Source organism: Rhinoderma darwinii, chromosome 9, assembly GCF_050947455.1.
Source record: "Rhinoderma darwinii isolate aRhiDar2 chromosome 9, aRhiDar2.hap1, whole genome shotgun sequence".
Classification (NCBI taxonomy): Eukaryota; Metazoa; Chordata; class Amphibia; order Anura; family Rhinodermatidae; genus Rhinoderma; species Rhinoderma darwinii.
This window is the reverse complement of record NC_134695.1, coordinates 77560974-77575660: the sequence shown is the minus strand read 5'-3', so window position 1 is coordinate 77575660 and position 14687 is coordinate 77560974. Positions and strand designations below refer to the sequence as shown.

Here is a 14687-nt window from a genome sequence, read left to right as displayed (position 1 = left end):
GTGTGTGCGCGGGGTCTGATCTCGGGGTTCGGCACGTGTGTTGTGTGGGGTCTGATCTCGGGGTTCGGCACGTGTGTTGTGTGTGTAGGGTTTGATCTCGGGGTACGGCACGTGTGTTGTGTGTGCAGGGTCTGATCTCGGGGTACGGCACGTGTGTTGTGTGTGCAGGGTCTGATCTCGGGGTTCGGCACGTGTGTTGTGTGTGCGGGGTCTGATCTCTGGGTTCGGCACGTGTGTTGTGTGTGTGCGGGGTCTGATCTTGGGGTTCGGCACGTGTGTTGTGTGTGCGGGGTCTGATCTCGGGGTTCGGCGCGTGTGTTGTGTGTGCGCGCGGGGTCTGATCTGGGGGTTCGGCGCGTGTGTTGTGTGTGTGTGTGCGGGGTCTGATCTCAGGGTTCGGCGCGTGTGTTGTGTGTGCGCGCGGGGTCTGATCTGGGGGTTCGGCGCGTGTGTTGTGTGTGTGTGTGTGCGGGGTCTGATCTCAGGGTTCGGCGCGTGTGTTGTGTGTGCGGGGTCTGATCTCGGGGTTCGGCGCGTGTGTTGTGTGTGCGGGCTCTGATCTCGGGGTTCGGCACGTGTGTTGTGTGTGTGCGCGGGGTCTGATCTCGGGGTTCGGCACGTGTGTTGTGTGGGGTCTGATCTCGGGGTTCGGCACGTGTGTTGTGTGTGTAGGGTTTGATCTCGGGGTACGGCACGTGTGTTGTGTGTGCAGGGTCTGATCTCGGGGTACGGCACGTGTGTTGTGTGTGCAGGGTCTGATCTCGGGGTACGGCACGTGTGTTGTGTGTGCAGGGTCTGATCTCGGGGTTCGGCACGTGTGTTGTGTGTGCAGGGTCTGATCTCGGGGTCATTTTGTGTTCTCCATTATTGTGCTGTGATTGTGGTTTCCTCTGATGTTGCTGAGTACTGTGCGGGTAGGGCAGTAACTCGTGTTCCGCAGTCTCCGCTTCCTGTGACGTCTCCTGTAATTTTGTTGTTTATTATATCTACCGACTCCTCCACCCCAGCCTTCTGTAGATGAAGCTCTGCACTATTGTAATATTCTCTTGATATCCGTCCCTCTTCTCTCCGACGTTCATCCCTCTTCTCTCCGACGTTCATCCCTCTTCTCTCCGACGTTCATCCCTCTTCTCTCCGACGTTCATCCCTCTTCTCTCCGACGTTCATCCCTCTTCTCTCCGACGTTCATCCCTCTTCTCTCCGACGTTCATCCCTCTTCTCTCCGACGTTCATCCCTCTTCTCTCCGAAGTTCATCCCTCTTCTCTCCGACGTTTCTTCATTAGTTTTCGGTTACTTGAATAGCGCCAACGTATTCTGCAGCGCTGAGCAGATATCGTCACAACTGACATTTCCCACCTCTCCCATTGGGCTTACAATCTAATCTCTCCATATCGGACGCACACGTTGGGGCCAATTCCAGGATGTTTTTGGGAGTGTGGGAGGAAATGTCATCCGTGAGTGGCCGCATGGCAGTGTCTGTCCTCTTCCGTGTGCGTCCTGTAGGTTTATGGCACATTATAGAGGGGCTCAGGCGTGGTCTTCCCTGTATATGATTTTGTGGCCGTGATTGTGGAGTTCCGGTGCCAGCCGCGTCTCCCATCCACAGAGCACCGACCTTCGCAGCATTGTCTGCACCGCGGGGGAGGGTCTGCTGAGCTTCCACAGGGGTGTCACGTTCTGCACGTCCCTGTACTTGAGGTTTGGCTGTTTTCCCATTAGATCTGAAATAACATATGTTCTGTATGTCTATAATGTGTGTGGCCCCGTGAACAGTGTCGGATACCTGCTGCCAATGCAAATCCTGCTCAGATGAGTCTACCGTAGCTGGTCCTGTGCAGCCAATCACAGGACACGTAGGGCTGCTTATTTATGTGATTGGTTAAAGAGCTGCACATGACTCCCCACGTATAATTTGCATTGGCAGCAGGAATGATTTCGGGGTGTGATCTCTGCCAGAGGAATTTTATGAAACCGGAAACTCCTCGCGTCATTTAGAGGACACATATACCCCCCCCCCCCCCCCCCCTCTGTAATAAACACCACATGCTGCTCCATCGGTAGTGCAGGACTGTCACCAGCTGATACATCACACGCTATCAGTGAAAATCATTCTTAAGAATCTAAAGTGCCAAATATGAATTTATGAATAGTAAGCGGTAAGATAGTCTGCTCCGAGATCTGATCATAGCGGAAATATCTGCAGAGAAATTCTGGAGTATATAATGTACCTTACATAGATCTACTGCTCGGCCCCTGTACTGGAGTATATAATGTACCTTATATAATTATACTTCACGGCCCCTATACTGGGAATGGTTGGTGATATGAACTTCCTGTTTGTGGCACATTAGTATATGGGAGGGGGGAAACTTTTCAAGCTGGGTGTTGACGATGGCGGCCATTTTGAAGTCGGCCATTTTGTATCCAACTTTTTTCAATGGGAAGAGGGTCATGTGACACATCAAACTTATCGAGAATTTCACAAGAAAAACAATGGTGTGCTCGGTTTTAACGTTACTTTATTCTTTCATGAGTTATTTACAAGCTTCTCTTTGTTTACAGCCATTGACATGTCGCAGAGGTTTACACGTGCGGCGCGGATAGAAATTGTGTTGATGTCTGGTGAACGCAGTACCCGGGTCATTGCAGCAGATTTCAATGCAAGAAACCCTACGAGACCACCCATCTCACATGCTACAGTTTGCACATTGCTTGCCAAGTTTCGTGAAACTGGTTCAGTGTTGGATTTGCCCAAATGTGGACGCATGAAAACTGTCACTAATGAAGAAACCTCAGTGGCTTTCTTAGCTTCATTCATCAAGAGCCCCCAGCGTAGCACTCGCCGCATGTCACTGGAGAGTCGCATCAGACGGACATCCCTGCGGGGGATATTAGCTACTCACAAATGGCAGCCTTACAAACCCCAGCTGCTGCAGCACCTCAACGAGGAGGACCCAGATCAAGGCACTGAATCTGCAGAATGGGCAAAACAAAAATTGGAACAGGACCCTCAGTTTACACAGAACATTTTGTTCAGTGATGAGGCAAACTTTTATGTGAATGGTGAAGTTAACAAAGAAAACCACCGCTATTGGTCTGACACGAACCCACATTGGAGAGATCCCCCCCCAAGACTGTTGGAACACAAAAATTGATGGTATGGTGTGGTATATGGGGTACAAAGATAGCGGGGCCATTCTTCATCAATGGAAACCTCAAGGCCACGGGATACCTGAAATTGCTATATGATGCTGTGTTTCCCTCTTTATGCACTGAGGCTGGCACGTTCCCTGAGTTTTTCCAGCAAGATGGTGCACATTATGGGTGTCAGGTCCGAGCATTCCTAGATGAACAGTTTCCTGGAAAGTGGATTGGTCGTCGTGGGCCAGTTGAATGGCCCCCTAGGTCTCCCGATCTGACCCCCTTAGACTTTTATCTTTGGGGTCATCTGAAGACAATTGTCTATGCTGTAAAGATACGAGATGTGCAGCAACTGAAACTACGGATACTGGAAGCCTGTGCTAGCATTTCTTCTGCGGTGTTGCTATCAGTGTGTGAAGAGTGGGAGAAGAGGGCGGCATTGACAATCCAACACAATGGGCAGCACTTTGAACACATTTTATAAGTGGTCAGAAACTTGTAAATAACTCATGAAAGAATAAAGTAACGTTAAAACCAAGCACACCATTGTTTTTCTTGTGAAATTCTCGATAAGTTTGATGTGTCACATGACCCTCTTCCCATTGAAAAAAACGAAAGTTGGATACAAAATGGCCGACTTCAAAATGGCCGCCATGGTCAACACCCAGCTTGAAAAGTTTCCCCCCTCCCATATACTAATGTGCCACAAACAGGAAGTTAATATCACCAACCATTCCCATTTTATTTAGGTGTATCCGTATAAATGGCCCACCCTGTATATAATGTACCTTATATAATTATACTTCACGGCCCCTGTACTGGAGTATATAATGTACCTTCTATATTTATACTGCACGGCCCCTATACTGGAGTATATAATGTACCTTCTATATTTATACTGCACGGCCCCTGTACTGGAGTATATAATGTACCTTCTATAGATATACTGCACGGCCCCTATACTGGAGTATATAATGTACCTTCTATAGATATACTGGAGTATATAATGTACCTTCTATAGATACACTGCTCGGCTCCGGTGTGAGGCTGGAGAGGGTCATTGATGAGTTTCTTCTTGCAGGTTGAGGACTCTCTTTCCCAGTGACTGTTTGCTGACTAATCCCGGCTTTGTGCTGAGCCCGGTGATGCCGCAGCGCGTTCTGAGCAGCGAGATCTCCAGTGTAAAGGTTTCTATCGAGATCGAGGGCTCGCAGCAGCCGGTGACTTTTACCTGTGATGGTGAGTACGCTGGGGACGCTGGATACTTCACGTTACCCCAGAATGTATTTATTACTGTGGCCCAAACCGCGCTCACCCCGTCTCCACACCAACATCCCAACAATCAAAACTTGTCCGACGTTTGAAAGCCGCCTTCACGATGACCGGCCGGATGTTTTATTTAGGTGATGGGGAAACTTTAAGGGCAGATACAGACGGACGTTGCGCAAAAACCATTTGACATCTGCGTGTGTCATCCGTGTCTGATTCGCGGTTGCGTGATTTTCGCGCAGCCGCCATCATAGAGATGAGGCTAGTCGACGCCCGTCACTGTCCAAGGTGCTGAAAGAGCTAACTCTTTCAGCACCCTCGACAGTGAATGCCGAACACAATATCGAAAAACCTGTTGAAAAAAAAGAAAAAGTTCGTACTTACCGAGAACTTCCCGGCCGTTGCCTTGGTGACGCGTCCTTGGTGACGCGTCCTTGGTGACGCGCCTCTCGACATCGGGCCCCACCTCCCTGGATGACGCGCCAGTCCATGTGACCGCTGCAGCCTGTGCTTGGCCTGTGATTGGCTGGAGCTGTCACTTGGACTGAATTGTCATCCCGGGAGGTCAGACTGGAGGAAGAAGCCGGGAGTTATCGGTAAGTCAGAACTTCGTTTTTTTTCTACAGGTTCATGTATATCGGGATCGGAAGTCACTGTCCAGGGTGCTGAAACAGTTTAACTCTTTCAGCACCATGGACAGTGACTATCTCCTGACGTCGCGTACCGATAATTTTTTTAACTAGTTCGGCCGAAACCGGTGAAGTTCGGTTCGCTTGTCCGGCTTCGCTCATCGCAAAGACACTCCGTTTGGATGTTTGGAAACAGAAAAGCACGTGGTGCTTTTCTGTTTCCATTCATCCTTTTGACAGCTGGTGCGCTGTTTCAGTCGGTTCGCACGGAAGTGCTTCCGTGCGACCTGCGTGGTTTTCACGCACCCATTGACTTCAATGGATGCGTGATGCGCGAAATACGCAGTTGTTGAACCTGTCGCGCTTTTTGCGCAGCAGACAAACGCTGCGCAAAAAGCACGGACTGTCTGTACTGCCCCATAGACTTGTATTGGTCCATGCGTGCCGCGTGAAAACCACTTTGCCCGCACGGACCGAATACACGCTCGTGTGAATCCCCCCTAAGAAACACAATCCGGAGTGTCGGGGCTGCAGATTGTCACAATGTTCTGTCCAGAGGGGCCCATTGTACGGGTGGGCGATTTTGGCCCAAAAAATTTTTTTTCAGGGCTTTGGGGATTTTCGATTTGAATCTATTTTTATTTTTTCCCGTTTAACAGAGATAACCGGAGATATGACTTTCTTAATATAAATAACCTTGTAACATTTGTCACTGTAATAATTGTACGTAACTTCACTACTTTTAACCTCTGCAAATAATTGATCAGAAATACAATTGGAGAAATGTCTGGTTATAACTTCTGTGTTCCCCGGCAGGGAACAGGTTAACAGAATCTATAATCAATGATGCGCTGCGAGCACTGACACCCCCTCTACCCGTCACCCCCTCAGCCGGACGCCGACCTTGCAGGCGGGGCAGTGTGACGTGCAGCAGGGCCGGGCGGGCACATTGGGGAGAGATTACATGTGAGGGTCTGAGCAGGACCCTGTCAGTACCGGCCCCACCATGAAGGGTTAAATAAATGACATTAAGGCCGGATTTCCTGGCTCGACCTCGGCACATGTGACCGGACTCCCGTCATCGAGGCCGCAGTCACACGGCAGTGAAAAAAAATGGCCATTAAAATATCATCAATAGTCAGAATCTCGTGCCCATTTTGCATCAGTGTCTCCACATGGATTTTCCTTGCCAGGGATTTTTTTTTGTCCCAATCCCCTTAAAACACCACAATGTTCCTGTAGTTAGTGCCACCCCCCCCCCCCCATATAGTGGCATACACCTGCAAATCGCAGCACCCTCCTCCCCCACCCTTGTAGATCGTGGCGCGATCTACATGGGGGGTGGGATCTGTAAGGGGATGTTCTGCAAGGCGGGGGTGGGATTCTGCAATCTGCAAGGGGGCGTGCTATCTACAGCGGGGTGGTGGCGCTCTCTACAGGGCGGGTGCCATCTACAGCGGGGTGGTGGCGCTCTACAGGGCGGGTGCTATCTACAGCGGGTGGTGGCGCTCTCTACAGGGCGGGTGCTATCTACAGCGGGTGGTGGCGCTCCCTACAGGGCGGATGCTATCTACAGCGGGTGGTGGCGCTCTCTACAGGGCGGGTGCTATCTACAGCGGGTGGTGGCGCTCCCTACAGGGCGGGTGCTATCTACAGCGGGTGGTGGCGCTCTCTACAGGGCGGGTGCTATCTACAGCGGGTGGTGGCGCTCCCTACAGGGCGGGTGCTATATACAGCGGGTGGTGGCGCTCTCTACACGGCGGGTGCTATATACAGCGGGTGGTGACGCTCTCTACAGGGTGGGTGCTATATACAGCGGGTGGTGGCGCTCTCTACAGGGTGGGTGCTATATACAGCGGGTGGTGGCGCTCTCTACAGGGTGGATGCTATATACAGCGGGGTGGTGGCGCTCTACAGGGCGGGTGCTATCTACAGCGGGTTGTTGCTCTCTACTGGGTGGATGCTATATACAGCGGGTGGTGGCGCTCTCTACAGGGTGGGTGCTATATACAGCGGGTGGTGGCGCTCTACAGGGTGGGTGCTATATACAGCGCGTGGTGGCGCTCTCTACAGGGCGGGTGCTATATACAGCGGGTGGTGGCGGCGCTCTCTACAGGGTGGATGCTATATACAGCGGGTGGTGGCGCTCTCTACAGGGTGGGTGCTATATACAGCGGGTGGTGGCGCTCTCTACAGGGCGGGTGCTATATACAGCGGGTGGTGGCGCTCTACAGGGCGGGTGCTATCTACAGCGGGTTGTTGCTCTCTACAGGGTGGATGCTATATACAGCGGGTGGTGGCGGCGCTCTCTACAGGGTGGATGCTATATACAGCGGGTGGTGGCGCTCTCTACAGGGTGGGTGCTATATACAGCGGGTGGTGGCGCTCTCTACAGGGCGGGTGCTATATACAGCGGGTGGTGGCGCTCCCTACAGGGCGGGTGCTATCTACAGCGGGTGGTGGCGCTCTCTACAGGGCGGGTGCTATATACAGCGGGTGGTGGCGCTCTCTACACGGCGGGTGCTATATACAGCGGGTGGTGACGCTCTCTACAGGGTGGGTGCTAGCTACAGCGGGTGGTGGCGCTCTCTACAGGGTGGGTGCTATTTACAGCGGGTGGTGGCGCTCTCTACAGGGTGGATGCTATATACAGCGGGTGGTGGCGCTCTACAGGGCGGGTGCTATCTACAGCGGGTTGTTGCTCTCTACAGGGTGGATGCTATATACAGCGGGTGGTGGCGGCGCTCTCTACAGGGTGGATGCTATATACAGCGGGTGGTGGCGGCGCTCTCTACAGGGTGGATGCTATATACAGCGGGTGGTGGCGCTCTCTACAGGGTGGGTGCTATATACAGCGGGTGGTGGCGCTCTCTACAGGGCGGGTGCTATATACAGCGGGTGGTGGCGCTCTCTACAGGGCGGGTGCTATCTACAGCGGGTTGTTGCTCTCTACAGGGTGGATGCTATATACAGCGGGTGGTGGCGGCGCTCTCTACAGGGTGGATGCTATATACAGCGGGTGGTGGCGCTCTCTACAGGGTGGGTGCTATATACAGCGGGTGGTGGCGCTCTCTACAGGGCGGGTGCTATATACAGCGGGTGGTGGCGCTCTCTACAGGGTGGGTGCTATATACAGCGGGGTGGTGGCGCTCTACAGGGCGGGTGCTATATACAGCGGGTGGTGGCGCTCTCTACAGGGTGGATGCTATATACAGCGGGTGGTGGCGCTCTCTACAGGGCGGGTGCTATATACAGCGGGTGGTGGCGCTCTCTACAGGGTGGATGCTATATACAGCGGGTGGTGGCGCTCTCTACAGGGCGGGTGCTATATACAGCGGGTGGTGGCGCTCTCTACAGGGTGGATGCTATATACAGCGGGTGGTGGCGCTCTCTACAGGGCGGGTGCTATATACAGCGGGTGGTGGCGCTCTACAGGGTGGATGCTATATACAGCGGGATGGTGGCGCTCTCTACAGGGCGGGTGCTATATACAGCGGGTGGTGGCGCTCTCTACAGGGCGGGTGCTATATACAGCGGGTGGTGGCGCTCTCTACAGGGCGGGTGCTATATACAGCGGGTGGTGACGCTCTACAGGGTGGATGCTATATACAGCGGGTGGTGGCGCTCTCTACAGGGCGGGTGCTATATACAGCGGGTGGTGACGCTCTACAGGGTGGATGCTATATACAGCGGGGTGGTGGCGCTCTCTACAGGGCGGGTGCTATATACAGCGGGTGGTGACGCTCTACAGGGTGGATGCTATATACAGCGGGGTGGTGGCGCTCTCTACAGGGCGGGTGCTATATACAGCGGGTGGTGACGCTCTACAGGGCGGGTGCTATATACAGCGGGTGGTGGCGCTCTCTGCAGGGTGGGTGCTATATACAGCGGGATGGTGGCGCTCTCTACAGGGCGGGTGCTATATACAGCGGGTGGTGACGCTCTCTACAGGGTGGGTGCTAGCTACAGCGGGTGGTGGCGCTCTCTACAGGGCGGGTGCTATTTACAGCGGGTGGTGGCGCTCTCTACAGGGTGGATGCTATATACAGCGGGTGGTGGCGCTCTCTACAGGGTGGATGCTATATACAGCGGGTGGTGACGCTCTACAGGGTGGATGCTATATACAGCGGGTGGTGGCGCTCTCTACAGGGCGGGTGCTATATACAGCGGGATGGTGGCGCTCTCTACAGGGCGGGTGCTATATACAGCGGGTGGTGACGTTCTACAGGGCGGGTGCTATATACAGCGGGATGGTGGCGCTCTCTACAGGGTGGGTGCTATATACAGCGGGGTGGTGACGCTCTACAGGGCGGGTGCTATATACAGCGGGGTGGTGGCGCTCTCTACAGGGCGGGTGCTATATACAGCGGGTGGTGGCGCTCTCTACAGGGTGGGTGCTATATACAGCGGGTGGTGATGCTCTACAGGGTGGGTGCTATATACAGCGGGGTGGTGACGCTCTACAGGGCGGGTGCTATATACAGCGGGTGGTGATGCTCTACAGGGTGGGTGCTATATACAGCGGGGTGGTGGCGCTCTCTACAGGGCTGGTGCTATATACAGCGGGTGGTGGCGCTCCCTACAGGGCGGGTGCTATATACAGCGGGATGGTGGCGCTCTCTACAGGGTGGGTGCTATATACAGCGGGGTGGTGACGCTCTACAGGGCGGGTGCTATATACAGCGGGGTGGTGGCGCTCTCTACAGGGCGGGTGCTATATACAGCGGGTGGTGGCGCTCTCTACAGGGTGGGTGCTATATACAGCGGGTGGTGACGCTCTACAGGGCGGGTGCTATATACAGCGGGGTGGTGACGCTCTACAGGGCGGGTGCTATATACAGCGGGTGGTGGCGCTCTCTACAGGGCGGGTGCTATATACAGCGGGTGGTGACGCTCTACAGGGCGGGTGCTATATACAGCGGGATGGTGGCGCTCTCTACAGGGCGGGTGCTATATACAGCGGGTGGTGGCGCTCTCTACAGGGCGGGTGCTATATACAGCGGGTGGTGGCGCTCTCTACAGGGCGGGTGCTATATACAGCGGGTGGTGACGCTCTACAGGGCGGGTGCTATATACAGCGGGATGGTGACGCTCTCTACAGGGCGGGTGCTATATACAGCGGGTGGTGGCGCTCTCTACAGGGCGGGTGCTATATACAGCGGGTGGTGACGCTCTACAGGGCGGGTGCTATATACAGCGGGTGGTGGCGCTCTCTACAGGGCGGGTGCTATATACAGCGGGTGGTGACGCTCTACAGGGCGGGTGCTATATACAGCGGGTGGTGACGCTCTCTACAGGGCGGGTGCTATATACAGCGGGTGGTGGCGCTCTCTACAGGGTGGATGCTATATACAGCGGGTGGTGGCGCTCTCTACAGGGTGGATGCTATATACAGCGGGATGGTGGCGCTCTCTACAGGTCTGGTGCTATATACAGCGGGATGGTGGCGCTCTCTACAGGGCGGGTGCTATATACAGCGGGATGGTGGCGCTCTCTACAGGGCGGGTGCTATATACAGCGGGTGGTGGCGCTCTACAGGGCGGGTGCTATATACAGCGGGGTGGTGGCGCTCTCTACAGGGCGGGTGCTATATACAGCGGGTGGTGACGCTCTACAGGGCGGGTGCTATATACAGCGGGTGGTGACGCTCTCTACAGGGCTGGTGCTATATACAGCGGGATGGTGGCGCTCTCTACAGGGTGGGTGCTATATACAGCGGATGGTGACGCTCTACAGGGTGGGTGCTATATACAGCGGGTGGTGACGCTCTACAGGGCGGGTGCTATATACAGCGGGTGGTGACGCTCTCTACAGGGCGGGTGCTATATACAGCGGATGGTGGCGCTCTCTACAGGGCTGGTGCTATATACAGCGGGTGGTGACGCTCTACAGGGTGGGTGCTATATACAGCGGGTGGTGACGCTCTCTACAGGGCGGGTGCTATATACAGCGGGTGGTGGCGCTCTCTACAGGGCGGGTGCTATATACAGCGGATGGTGGCGCTCTCTACAGGGCGGGTTCTATATACAGCGGGTGGTGGCGCTCTCTACAGGGCGGGTGCTATATACAGCGGGTGGTGACGCTCTCTACAGGGTGGGTGCTATATACAGCGGGTGGTGACGCTCTACAGGGCTGGTGCTATATACAGCGGGATGGTGGCGCTCTCTACAGGGCGGGTGCTATATACAGCGGGGTGGTGGCGCTCTCTACAGGGCGGGTGCTATATACAGCGGGGTGGTGGCGCTCTCTACAGGGCGGGTGCTATATACAGCGGGTAGTGACGCTCTCTACAGGGCGGGTGCTATATACAGCGGGGTGGTGGCGCTCTCTACAGGGCGGGTGCTATATACAGCGGGGTGGTGGCGCTCTCTACAGGGCGGGTGCTATATACAGCGGGGTGGTGACGCTCTACAGGGTGGGTGCTATATACAGCGGGTGGTGACGCTCTACAGGGCTGGTGCTATATACAGCGGGATGGTGGCGCTCTCTACAGGGCTGGTGCTATATACAGCGGGTGGTGGCGCTCTCTACAGGGCGGGTGCTATATACAGCGGGGTGGTGGCGCTCTCTACAGGGCGGGTGCTATATACAGCGGGTGGTGGTGCTCTCTACAGGGCGGGTGCTATATACAGCGGGGTGGTGACGCTCTACAGGGCGGGTGCTATATACAGCGGGTGGTGACACTCTACAGGGCGGGTGCTATATACAGCGGGGTGGTGGCGCTCTCTACAGGGTGGGTGCTATATACAGCGGGTGGTGGCGCTCTACAGGGTGGGTGCTATATACAGCGGATGGTGGCGCTCTCTACAGGGCGGGTGCTATATACAGCGGGGTGGTGACGCTCTCTACAGGGTGGGTGCTATATACAGCGGGTGGTGGCGCTCTACAGGGCGGGTGCTATATACAGCGGGGTGGTGACGCTCTACAGGGCGGGTGCTATATACAGCGGGGTGGTGACGCTCTCTACAGGGCGGGTGCTATATACAGCGGGGTGGTGACGCTCTCTACAGGGTGGGTGCTATATACAGCGGGGTGGTGACGCTCTACAGGGCGGGTGCTATATACAGCGGGTGGTGACGCTCTACAGGGTGGGTGCTATATACAGCGGGTGGTGACGCTCTACAGGGCGGGTGCTATATACAGCGGGTGGTGGCGCTCTACAGGGCGGGTGCTATATACAGCGGGTGGTGACGTTCTACAGGGCGGGTGCTATATACAGCGGGTGGTGGCGCTCTCTACAGGGCGGGTGCTATATACAGCGGGTGGTGGCGCTCTTCAGGGCGGGTGCTATATACAGCGGGGTGGTGGCGCTCTCTACAGGGCGGGTGCTATATACAGCGGGGTGGTGACGCTCTACAGGGTGGATGCTATATACAGCGGGTGGTGGCGCTCTACAGGGCGGGTGCTATATACAGCGGGGTGGTGACGCTCTACAGGGCGGGTGCTATATACAGCGGGGTGGTGACGCTCTCTACAGGGCGGGTGCTATATACAGCGGGGTGGTGACGCTCTCTACAGGGTGGGTGCTATATACAGCGGGGTGGTGACGCTCTACAGGGCGGGTGCTATATACAGCGGGTGGTGACGCTCTACAGGGTGGGTGCTATATACAGCGGGTGGTGACGCTCTACAGGGCGGGTGCTATATACAGCGGGTGGTGGCGCTCTACAGGGCGGGTGCTATATACAGCGGGTGGTGACGTTCTACAGGGCGGGTGCTATATACAGCGGGTGGTGGCGCTCTCTACAGGGCGGGTGCTATATACAGCGGGTGGTGGCGCTCTTCAGGGCGGGTGCTATATACAGCGGGGTGGTGGCGCTCTCTACAGGGCGGGTGCTATATACAGCGGGGTGGTGACGCTCTACAGGGTGGATGCTATATACAGCGGGTGGTGGCGCTCTACAGGGCGGGTGCTATATACAGCGGGGTGGTGACGCTCTACAGGGCGGGTGCTATATACAGCGGGGTGGTGACGCTCTCTACAGGGCGGGTGCTATATACAGCGGGGTGGTGACGCTCTCTACAGGGTGGGTGCTATATACAGCGGGGTGGTGACGCTCTACAGGGCGGGTGCTATATACAGCGGGTGGTGACGCTCTACAGGGTGGGTGCTATATACAGCGGGTGGTGACGCTCTACAGGGCGGGTGCTATATACAGCGGGTGGTGGCGCTCTACAGGGCGGGTGCTATATACAGCGGGTGGTGACGTTCTACAGGGCGGGTGCTATATACAGCGGGTGGTGGCGCTCTCTACAGGGCGGGTGCTATATACAGCGGGTGGTGGCGCTCTTCAGGGCGGGTGCTATATACAGCGGGGTGGTGGCGCTCTCTACAGGGCGGGTGCTATATACAGCGGGGTGCTGGCTTGGAGTCCCTGGTTCCCCATGGAACTGCTGTTCTGTCCTGTATCATTTTGTTCAATACATAACAGCAGTTCCGTTGGGAACCTGGGACAGAAGGGGGCGCAGCTTGTCAGACGGGGCAGACCAGGCAGGTGATGAGGTGCAGTGGAGCTTCCTCCTGCAGCACTAAAATAACTCTTCTATTATAAAACAGAATCGTCCGAGGCCTTGAGATCAAATGAAGTGCGCAGCCCTAGCCCATTGTAAAAAACAAACCTACAATGCTCTATACAGTCTTTACTTTACACCGTTGTATGGATTGGCGCCGTCCACTACATTATTTCTACCTTTTTTATATGACAAACCTGCTGAGCCGATGGCGGACGTGTGTTCTTCTTGTGCTATCGCTGGAGGGGATGAGGTTCGCTGCTTTACGTTCCCAGATGTAACTACAGAAGTGTAGGGCAGGGGGGTTCCTCCTCTGGAGCGCAGGTGGTTTGGTTATTCTGGGGTCACTACAGGGTTGTTATGGGCGGCTGGTGTCACCTTCTTATTTCTCGGTGTTCTCTTCCTGCAGTGAGCTCTCCGGTGGAGCTGATCATCATGCAGGCGTTATGCTGGGTCCATGATGACCTGAGCCAGGTGGACATAGAGAGCTATATTCTGAAGGTGTGCGGCCAGGAAGAAGTGCTCCAGAAGTAAGTAAGCCCTCCCCCGCTCTGGAATCAGTCCTGCAAATGTCAGTCCTCTGGAGGAAGGTGCGTGGACTAGTCACGCTCACATCCCATAATAGACTGTGCTATATAGAACTGTATAGTCGTGTCAGCAGAAGTGTTCCTTATTAGCTGCTATATCTTATAGTTTATTCTCTGCTGCTGAAAAAGGGGATCATAGAAGGCTACATATGTGAATATATATATAACATATGGCATCCAATGGAGCACGTTGCGATGTGCTGCGCCCTCTACGGCTGTGTGTCTAGGTTGTCAGGAATCTGTATGATATGGATCCTGAAAGTGGTCGAGTGTATGAGGCTCTGGGTGCAGGAGATCTGTAGTTCTTCCACTGTGTGACTGGAATTATAGGCAAGGGACAGTTCAGCTTTGTGATTTCTGGATTTAATAGATAAAAAAAGAATATATCTCTCGTGGTGTGGGTGGCCCCTCTCTCGTGGTGTGTGTGTGTGTGTGGCCCCCCTCTCGTGTGTGTGGGTGGCCCCCCTCTCGTGGTGTGTGTGTGGGTGGCCCCCCTCTCGTGGTGTGTGTGTGGGTGGCCCCCCCTCTCGTGGTGTGTGTGTGGGTGGC

General features: G+C 55.0%; 1 protein-coding gene across 4 annotated transcripts in view; it reads left to right on the top strand.

The window, feature by feature from the left end:
* PIK3C2A (phosphatidylinositol-4-phosphate 3-kinase catalytic subunit type 2 alpha) overlaps window positions 1–14687 on the top strand; it is a 53101-nt gene that overhangs the window by 14093 nt on the left and 24321 nt on the right. For all 4 annotated transcript variants that reach the window (XM_075838223.1, XM_075838220.1, XM_075838222.1 and 1 more), the window contains exons 4-5: window positions 4224–4381; window positions 13961–14081. In XM_075838223.1, the coding sequence (XP_075694338.1) occupies window positions 4224–4381; window positions 13961–14081 (279 nt within the window). The remainder of the gene's footprint in view (window positions 1–4223; window positions 4382–13960; window positions 14082–14687) is intronic.